Here is a 10582-nt window from a genome sequence, read left to right as displayed (position 1 = left end):
TAGAGACATATCAGGGCAATTTTATGATTCATTGAAATACATTTCTTATTTCTTACAGTTCCTTTAAGTATAAAAGCAAGTTACCAAATGTCTTAAAGCTAAGAATCCTGGTTGTTTAAGAGCTCGAGAGGTATCTCAGGGAGTGGTCAGCAGGGGCTTGGGATGGACTGAGGACAATCTTTCAGAAGTTTTGACGATGAGCAGAAATCAAGCGGTATCGCTTGGACAGCATCATCATCATCATAAGCACTTCGAGTTTCTTTTGGAATCCATGGTTGATAATTGCCTTGTTCTACTCAGTTATTAATAGACAATTAGATTAATTAGCCACACGAATTTGCTAGCACTTCCCCTTGAATTCCGCTAGTGGCCATGGAAGTTTAGGACAAAAACCATATGACCAAAAGCCCTTCTGTGGCACAGCAAAGTTTCGTGAATCATCTCTGGCCAACTTTTTATACAACCTGTTCCCGTGTGTGTGTGTGTGTGTGTGTGTGTGTGTGTGTGTGTTCGGTCAGTGTCTCACAGCTGTGAATGATCGTTCGATTAGTCGGCGCTCAGCTGACTGCGATTATCTTGAGCTCCACTAAAGGCCGAGGTGTGTGTGTGTGTGTGTGTTCTTGTTAGCTGAAGATGTTTTCCGGACTGTTCTTGATGTTTGTGGCCACTGCTATGGCACAGAAAGGTTTGTTCTCGCGCGCGGGGCTGTGTGTGTGTATAGCCTGGTGGGGACTTCACCATGAATGCACACAGACTCACTGGGACTCGTGTCACTCTGTTTGACCGCGCGTGTGTTTGACCGACCGCTCCGTGTGTGCCCTTACGAAACAAAAATATTGCAGTATATTGGAAAATATCATGTAATACAGATTAGGCAATATATTCACATGTATGGGATTTATTATTTATATTCTCCAATATATTGCAATATGTGAAAGCGGCAATTATTTGTATATTTTGCAATATATTACAGGAATATATAATATATTGTATAATACCATCATTTTTCAATATATTTCAAGTAATATACTGGTAAATATATTTTCCTTTCGTAAGGGTGTGTGCGTGCGTGCCTGTGTTTGGCCGCGGTTTGACTGCGTGTGTGTCTGTCTCTCTGTGTCTCCAGATCTGTCGGTGGACTGCGGTGATGATGAATGGGTCTCAGTGCGCTGGCGGCCTGAGCTGGACTTCTCCGCGGCGGTCGAGCCGTCCAGAGCTCTGCTGGGAAGCTGTCCACCGAGCTATCTGGCGTCCGAGGAGATGCTGTTCTTCCGAGTTTCCCTGAGAGACTGCGGCTTCATCAAGCAGGTACTGGGCAGATTCAGAGCAAATGCTGATCAATATCTGAGCTGATTCAGAGCAAATGCGGATCAATATCTGAGCTGATTCAAAGCAAACGCGGGTCAATATCTGAGCTGGTTTGTTCCTCTGTGCTGATAGGTGACGGCGGGCCGGGTCACGTTCTCCAACACCCTGATCTACGATCCACGGCCTGAGCTGTCCTTCATCTCCCAGCCAGTCCAGTGCATCTATGACCTGTAGGTGGTGTGTGTGTGTGTGTGTGTGTGTGTGTGTGTGTGTGTGTGTGTGTGTGTGTGTGTGTTTGTGTGTGTGTGTGAGAGAGTTTGAGTGCATTTACATGCACACCAGTAAGCTGATTTACTGCCAACCAGTTTTTCCCGTTTACATGCAAACGACAACTCAAGTAAACCGTGTTTACATGACTTTATTAACATCGCAACTGACGTAACATTTGGGATACTCCGAGTCAGATACGGACATTTTATTTTTTTATGTCAAGGAAATAACCCGGTTTATTAATCAAGATTTACGGCTCATACCAGTTATGCAGCATTTTGACTGAACCTCTTCTGCTGCATGAGATGAGAACACATCTTTACAGTTTTCTGGGTCTTAAAGGGTTACTTCACCCAAAAGTGAAATGTCTGTCATTAACTCCTCTCCCTAATGTCGCTCCACACCCGTAAGACCTCCGTTCATCTTCACACACAGTTTAAGATATTTTATAAGCTCTAGGACTAAATATAAAATATCTTAAACTGTGTGTGAAGATGAACGGAGGTCTTACGGGTGTGGAACGACATTAGGGAGAGGAGTTAATGACTAACCCTTTAAAAGAGTCTGCGTTTGTGATGTCCTCATTTCATGCTAAACACTCACTGGATGCATTTAAATCTGCTCTAAGTTTGTGTTTTTGTCACCTGTCACACATGCGCACTTCAATAAGCCGACAGAAAGCTGGTTAATGCGTTTACATGTTGCGCAAAATCAGGGTAAGAGGCAAAAAACAACCTGTGTCGACCGGTTTATGCTTCTGCTGTTTATGACGTTACTCCGATGAAAGAAAACGGGTTACCGCGATTACGTGACCATTATCATTGTTGGCTTATTAGGCATAATCGGCTTGAGACTGTGCATTTAAACGCACCCTTTGGCTTGTTTGGCACAGGTCCGTAGTCAAGGCGGATCCGGATGAGACCGGAGGACAGGAGACCTTCAGCATGGAGATCATGAACCGTAAGTCAAACACTTCTATCTCCAGATCTCATTCTGGGTTAACTCATGGGCTAAATTCAGCGGAGAAATAAGCTGACCAAACATCAGCATTGATTCAATGTTTGTCCAATATTATTTACCATTGAAATTTTTAACCTTAACCAAAATGATGATTCTGATGGAATTTCAACATTGACTCGATGTCACAATGCTATCTGGGTAATGTTATGCTTTATTGGATATCCTTTTAATCTGGAAACGTTTTCTCCCTTTGCCATTCTTTGGTAAATCACAATTGACAGACTAAGTTATCATATTAAAAGTCTAAATTGACATTCATAATTGAGATTAAAGACTAAATAATGACAATTGAAATGAGAATAAAAAGTCGAAAGTCATCATTTAAATGAAATGTCTGTCATTAACTCCTCTCCCTAATGTCGCTCCACACCCGTCAGACCTCCGTTCATCTTCACACACAGTTTAAGATATTTTATATTTAGTCCCAGAGCGTATGCAAGTGTATGCACACTATACTGTCTATGTCCAGAAAGGGAATAAAAACATCATCACAGTAGTCCATATGAGACATCAGTGGGTTAATTAGAGTCTCTTGAAGCATCCAAAATACATTTGGGTCCAAAAATAACAAAAACTACGACTTTATTCAGCATTGGCTTCTCTTCCGGGTTCGTGTTCAATCCTCAAATAAAGATTCGAACGATTATGAATCAGCGAATTGATTCATGATTCGGATCGCGTGTCAAACTGCAGAAATCACGAGACATTGGCGATCCGAATCTTAAACTGTGTGTGAAGATGAGCGGAGGTCTTACAGGTGTGGGAAGACATTAGGGAGAGGAGTTAATGACATTTCATTTTTGGGTGAACTAACCCTTTAAGACTAAAATAGCACGTTAAGAAGCTTGATAAATACGGGTCCTGATCTCTCGTATGCATGTTGAATCTGCAGCTGATTTCAGCGGCCCCGCTCCGTCTCTGAGGTTCAGATTGGGCTCCAGTATTCCCATCAGAGCCGCAGTGGAGCCCCGGAGCCACAGAGCGCCGCTGCGGATATACCTGGACAGGTGTGAGTTCGCCACCGAAGCCAACATTAGCCACGCTGCACAGGTGTATCCCATCATCACCAATGCTGGGTAAGAACTGGCTGTGGTTTGCTATTGGCTGATCTCATGTGAGTGACAGGTGGCCCCGCCCTCGTCATCAGAGAAGAGATGACGTTATTCTGACTCGAGATTATTAACACAATAATGTGCACCGATAAATCATAATGAAAGTGGAGTCACACTGGTGTTTTCATCTCTATTGTGCCGTATATCGAGTGAATCGCTTCGCAAACAAGAACAAATGTAGGCGGGCTTGATTGTGTGTGTGGGGATTTGGTAGTATTCGAAAATAGAATTACTGTATATACCCGAATATAAGACGAGGTTTTGATATGATAACTAATGAACATTAAGTCACAGATGCAGTATTGAGTGTTTTTGTTCTATTTCAGCAGTGAAAATCGTTCCAAACAGCAGAACCATAACTCGTCTCACAGCAACCGTGTGCGTTACTGAATGATTCAGTGTTTGAATGAATCAGTTGAATCAAAGATTCAATAACCTGTTCGTAAACAACTGCCTCAATCTTGAATGAATCAGCCGTTTGAATGAATCGTTTAAATGAGTGACTCGATGACTCACTCATTGAGAACTCACTTGCTGCCACCTACTGGTGGTTTAGTTTCATGTTTAAACATACTTTCTAAAAATGTCTTATTTTTCACAAAAAAAAATCTCATAACATTATTTAATGCAGTTGTAATTTTTTAGTGTAAATTATTTAATTAGATTGGTAACAGCCCTATAGTGTCTTACTTTAATTTAGTGTATAGATCAAATTTAAGAATATAAGATATGGGGTACAAATGCCCTTTAAAAAGGTAAAAATATCACATGCAGCTTTCAATATGCCAAAGCTGATTGAACACTGTTGAGAATATTGCTTCAGAATAATTTATATGTACAACACAAAAAAATTAAAAAATATAGGTTTTTTTCCAGACAAGCACATTTTTTACTCAGACAAGTGAATGATCGATTTACTGAAGGACAATGAACATGCTTAATGTTGAGCCCTGTAATGAATGGTGTAGAAAAAATCCAATAAATTATCAGTAGAATAGTAGAATGTCTTATATTCAGGGTCGTCTTATACGGTAGTATGTCCCAAACTGTAGTATGCTGAGTATTCCTAAGACAAAAATACTAAGTAAGAAAAGCATTTTTTTTGCACTGTGACCATTTTTACTTCTCTTTACAGCTGTTTTAATTGTCCTTGTTATGTTTAATTCTTACACATGGTGTTCTTATTTCTCATGCATGTTATCACTATTTTAATTAATTTCTATGTAAAGCACTTTGAATTGTTATTGGGTATGAAATGTGCTATACAAATAAACTTGCATTGCCTTATACTTCATTAAACCAATGATGTGCACAGATATAAATCATTATAATGATTATTATTCTCTCCCAGGTGTCTGATGGGGAGTAAAGCCGGGAATGCCAGCTTTCTGCCGCGCCGGCGTCCTGATGAAATCCGGCTCTATCTCGAAGCCCTCCGCTTTGCTGTCGGAGAGAAGGTGAGGCCTAAATGTTTTTCACAATACCTGCGGTGGCCAGTAGAACAGGCTACAGCTGCCATCTATCGGTTGAGAGCTGGATTTTTTTTATGTTATTTAAATTAAAATGGAAGAGAGACAAATATATCTACGATTGTCTTTGACTGTCTTACATTTTAAGTGAACACTGCAAAACATGCTTTTCTTACTTAGTATTTTTGTCTTGTTTCCAGTCTAAATATCTAAGAATTCTCAAAACAGGAAACATTTACTAGACGAGCAAAAGTAATTGTCTTGTTTTGGGAAAAATAACTCAAAATGAAGAGAGTTTGTTCTTAAAATAAGATAAATAATCTGCCAATGGGGTGAGAAAAATAATCTTAATTCAAACAGAAAACAAGATTATTTTTCTCACCCCATTGGCAGATTATTTATCTTATTTTAAGAACAAACTCTCTTCATTTTGAGTTATTTTTCCCAAAACAAGACAATTACTTTTGCTTGTCTAGTAAATGTTTCTTAATGTAAGAATTTGATATTTTGACTAGAAACAAGACAAAAATACTGAGTAAGAAGCATTTTTTGCAGTGTGATCAGCATCATGCGACCAACAAAGCCTGAATAGACTGGTTTGGTTTTGTCAGCCTGAAACTAACCCTGAGTTTGTTAAAGCAGTGGTTCCGTGTTTTTTTCTAGGCTTGATCGTCTTTATGGGGTGCAGTATAACATGTCTTAAATACAGCGTTAAAAAAAAAGTTTTTTCTTCTATTCTCCCTTTATTCCACACCACTGTCTGTGCTCTGAACGGCTCGTCTGCTTCCTGAAGCCCCTCCCTCTGATAAACACAATGGTCATAGATTGGTCAGATGGCCAAATGTAGTTTCCTGTATTCTTATTGGCTGAAGCACAGGTTAAGGCCACGCCCCTTCCCATTACGGGCAGAAGTCACATCTGCGGAGACTAGCGAGGGTTTATGATGTCACCAACCCAGGAAGAAGCTCGTTGTAGTCCAAACCGGCCATTTTTGTAGGCAATAAACTGCCGTAACTTTAAAAGACAATATCTCCGTTTGCAGTGAACGTTCAGCGCTGTAACTTTGCAGAGACTGTTTATGCTCAAGCAGCGACATTACACACTAACTAAAGTTAAACAAGTCACATCACAGGCAAACATACCTTTAAACTTTTGGTTAAAGGGATAGTTCACTCAAATGAGCCTGTGATGTTTATCTGCTGACCCCATCATGTCATCGTGGTACAGACCCCAGGTGTGTGTTTGTGTGGCAGGTCTTTCTTCACTGTGTTCTGGAGGCGTGTGCGGGCCAGAGCCGGACCGTGGACCGGAAGGCTTGTCAATATGTGCCGGAGCATCACAGGTCCGTTCCAAAACACCTTAATATTCTTAAATCAAGATGCATTTGCTAGATAAGTAAAACGACATATGATATTATTTCATGCTTTGTTGAAAATAAAATCGAAATGAAGTGAGTTTTTGCTTAAAGGCCAACTCCGGTGAGAAATGCCCCTCGGGGTGATTAACAGATGGTCAGCGAGTAGATCGTTCTCTGGGTCTCAGCGTTCGTCGCTCGACTCATCGAGACTGTTCTCCAAGATGGCTGCCGTCTGTGATCGTGTAATGTTCTGTGTTTATAAAGTATCTTCTTATTAAACTGTTTGTCCTCTTATAAAGTTCTCAATGCTGCGGTTAGCATGTAGGGACCCTCATTATGCTGCCGTGTTAGTGTGAGGCTATGTTGAGCTGTTAGTGGTATTAACTAGCGGTTTAATTTGACTTACCCTGTGCCCCATAGACAAGCGCTATAAGCTAATCTGTGTTTAGAGATAAAACTCTTTACATTCGATTTCATGAAAACGCATCCCAGAGAACGATCTACTCGCTGACCATCTGTTCATCACCCCGAGGGGCATTTCTCACCGGAGCTGGCCTTTAAGTGAAAAATAAACACTTATGGGCAATAAAAAAAAAGGGTTTGACATTTCAGTTTAAGAAACCCTTAAGTGACACTTTTCTGCAACACCCTTCAGTTTAAGGGAAACCTAAGGGTGATCTTAAGGGAAAATTTAACTTAAAGGGATAGTTTAGCCCAAAAATGAGCCTGATGTTGATCTGCTGACCCCCAGGGCATCATAGGTGTGTTTGTTTCTTCAGGAGAACACACATGAAGATGTTTAACTCAGCCGTTGCTCGTATAATGCATGTCAATGGGGTGTGTTTCTATGAGAGTAAAAAACACACAGACATACGAATCCATATTAAACCCTGAGGCTCGTGGAGACACACTGATGTCTGAAGACACGAAACGATCGCTTTCTGCCAGAAACACAACAGTATGTGTGTTATTTTATACCTCATATCAGACGAATCTCATCTAGTGTTCCCAACGCCATTACTTCTGCCAAAGAAGGACAAAATACCGACGTGATCATAGATATATTTACATAGATTCCTCATAAGTGCCTGCACGGATCGGTCGAATGAGGTAACTACATAATATATAGGCATCTGTGTAAATATATCTATGATCACGTCGGTATTTTGTCCTTCTTCGGCGGAAGTAATGGCGTTGGGAACACTAGATGAGATTCGTCTGATATGAGGTATAAAATAACACACATACTGTTGTGTTTCTGGCAGAAAGCGATCGTTTCGTGTCTTCAGACATCAGTGTGTCTCCACGAGCCTCAGGGTTTAATATGGATTCGTATGTCTGTGTGTTTTTACTCTCATAGAAACACACCCCATTGACATGCATTATACGAGCAACGGCTGAGTTAAACATCTTCATGTGTGTTCTCCTGAAGAAACACACACACCTATGATGCCCTGGGGGTCAGCAGATCAACATCAGGCTCATTTTTGGCTGAGCTATCCCTGTATGGTGTTTTCTGGAGCTCATGTAGAGGTGTGTGTTGCAGATGGGTTCTGCTGGATGACCCGTCCCAAAGTTACGCCTGCACCTGCTGTGACTCTTCCTGCCTCAGGACCGCAGATATCCAGGCCATGGACGGTGCGTCATCTAATCAGACCAGGCTAAATATGTTCATATAAAGTGTTACCAATTAAAAAGTGACAAAATTAACACTAGTGTGATCTATCGGCATGTCTTCTGAATGAGCGTCAGCTATAACATTATGACCGTCTCCACAGGTGTGTCTGTGCATAAAGTCCTCGGGCCGTTTGTGATGGTGGAGAACGATCAGAGCGACGCATCGGCGGACTCGGGGTCCAACGCTGGTCAGTGATGTTAGAGCTGGGCATATATATATACACACACACACACACACACACACACACACACACACACACACACACACACACACACACACTTCATGATTCACAAGCTTTTAAAGGGTTGGTTGTTTACCCAGAAATGTAAACTCTGTCATTAATCCCTCCTGTGGTTGGCCAGCCGTCAGACCTCCGCTCATCTTCACACACAGATGAAGATATTAGTGTTGAAATCCGATGGCTCAGAAAGGCCTTCATTGACACCAATGTCATTTCCTCTCTCAAGACCCATAAAGGCACTAAAGACGTCGTTACAAAGCCCATCTCACTACAGCGGCTCGACAATCATTTATGAATGAATCGATGATCATTTGTGATGGCCGATTTCAAAACAAAGCTTCGAACCGTTATGAGTCAGTGAATCGATTCATGATTCAGATAGCGAGTCAAACTGCTGAAATCACGTGACTTTGGGGATCCGAATCATGAATCGATTCACTGACTCATAACTGTTTGAAGATTTGTTTTGAAATCGGCCATCACTGTATAAGTTATATCATGGTGGTGATGTTGTTGTGCAGGTCCGAGCGAGACCCCCGTGGGGCTGCTGGTGTTTGCGGTGGCTCTGGTTCTGATGGTCCTCATGGTTGTTCTGGCCGTCAGTTATTACCTGTGTTTCTGGAGAGGAGGACGTCTGGGCTACAGGCCGAGCAGAGACCTGCTGACCAAATACTGAGCTCAATAAACACTGTGACTCTGGCTGTGTTGGCTCTTCTGTTGGTCCACCAGGGGGCGCTTGAGCCGCCGTTTATCACGCAGGTTCATGTGGAAGGGGAAGGCTTGGGGGACGGAGCTCTAAACCTGTGGTTCTCATGGCAAAAAAGGCTCTTCTTACTTAGTACTTTTGTCTTGTTTCTAGTCCAAATATATTCAAATTCTTAAAACAAGAAGTATTTACTAGATGAGCAAAAGTAATTGTCTTGTTTTGGGGGAAAAATAACTCAAAATGAAGAGAGTTTTTGCTTAAAATAAGATAAATAATCTGCCAATGGGGTGAGAAAAATAATCTTAATTCAAACAGAAAAGAAAATTAGTTATTTCACTCCATTGGCAGATTATTTTGCTTTATTTTAAAGCTCCACTGTGTGATATTTTCCCCCATCTAGCGGTGTAGGTATATGACTATCCAGTGAATAATAGTTTCTGTTCCTCTCAATTTCGATTTCGTTTCAACTCCTACGGTGGCCGATTTAGTCATGGCTTCCGGTTCGACCTCTTCGGTGAGTGTTGCTTCAAGCGATGAGGTTACTTTTGAAAACTATTATAATTTGCAGTTATTTAATTTGCCAAATGATCTATGATCAAATTAATCTATGTAAAATAAATAATAGTTTTACGTTTGTGTTATTTTTAACCAGTTCATTGCTAACATCAGCTATCAGGTTCCCAGACGAATGCGAGCTAATCTTAGTAAAGTAACTTTTATCAGTGCTATCGTTATTCTGTATATTGTACGACATCACTAGCGTAAGGCAAACAAATTATAATGCAATTAAAATATTAATCTCATGTTATCGGTCATAGAACACGGATTTATGTTATAAGGTAAACAATACTTTTTCATCATTGACGCGAGGAAAACTATCCTAGCCGTCGTTCTAGTGTTATGCTCAGCACACCATGATATAATTAGCCAAGCAACAATAAAACTTCCAATATACACAAATAGGCTGAATTAATATTACCTGTCGAGAAGAAAGCAGGCAACGTCGGCGTTCTTTTTAAAATCGTTGCTCCTCATTAGCTCTTTCCATCTTGGAAAGGCCACTCCAGTATTTACTTTTGTCCTGTTGCGTTGCCGTCTTAATTCTCTTTTCCGCTTCCTTGGCGACTCTGATACATATCCCGCAATGTTATTAGGTCCCGACCCGGGTCGAATTCGATAATCAATCCCGGGACGTGGTGCTTTCACACAGAAGGCGACCCGGCAATGCTCCGGGAATATTGCGGGTCCGACGTGCAGTGTGAAAGGGGCTTAAGAGTGATCCTCCATCATCATATAGCAGCCTCAAGCAATCCTCCTCTTCACATTCGACACGGTGCCATCGAGTGTAAAAACGCGAAAAGCGAAGCTTGAGTTTACGGGTATGTCCCTCTTTGGCTACTGTACTTTCAAGATGGAGGAGC

At 41.3% G+C, this 10582-nt stretch overlaps 1 protein-coding gene across 1 annotated transcript; it reads left to right on the top strand.

Moving 5' to 3' along the window:
* The first annotated feature begins 274 nt into the window (after nt 1-274).
* On the top strand, nt 275-9154 carry LOC137070406 (zona pellucida sperm-binding protein 3-like). Its single transcript, XM_067437515.1, has 10 exons — nt 275-685; nt 1127-1308; nt 1441-1538; nt 2471-2538; nt 3491-3674; nt 5062-5167; nt 6433-6521; nt 8083-8174; nt 8315-8401; nt 8977-9154. The coding sequence occupies exons 1-10, from the start codon at nt 634-636 to the stop codon at nt 9129-9131; spliced, it is 1113 nt and encodes a 370-aa protein (XP_067293616.1). The 5' UTR covers nt 275-633; the 3' UTR covers nt 9132-9154.
* The last annotated feature ends 1428 nt before the right edge of the window (nt 9155-10582 follow it).

Source organism: Pseudorasbora parva, chromosome 3 (genome assembly GCF_024679245.1).
Source record: "Pseudorasbora parva isolate DD20220531a chromosome 3, ASM2467924v1, whole genome shotgun sequence".
Taxonomy (NCBI): domain Eukaryota; kingdom Metazoa; phylum Chordata; class Actinopteri; order Cypriniformes; family Gobionidae; genus Pseudorasbora; species Pseudorasbora parva.
Note: the sequence above shows the minus strand (reverse complement) of the source record. Positions and strands in the feature narration are given on the sequence as shown.

Excerpts from the sequence above, each read along its gene's own strand:
- LOC137070406 (XM_067437515.1), top strand. The coding sequence starts at position 634 with ATGTTTTCCGGACTGTTCTTGATGTTTGTGGCCACTGCTATGGCACAG. Across the intron at positions 3,675-5,061 it reads CCCATCATCACCAATGCTGG|GTGTCTGATGGGGAGTAAAG; the intron begins GTAAGAACTGGC and ends ATTCTCTCCCAG. Across the intron at positions 5,168-6,432 it reads GCTTTGCTGTCGGAGAGAAG|GTCTTTCTTCACTGTGTTCT; the intron begins GTGAGGCCTAAA and ends TTTGTGTGGCAG.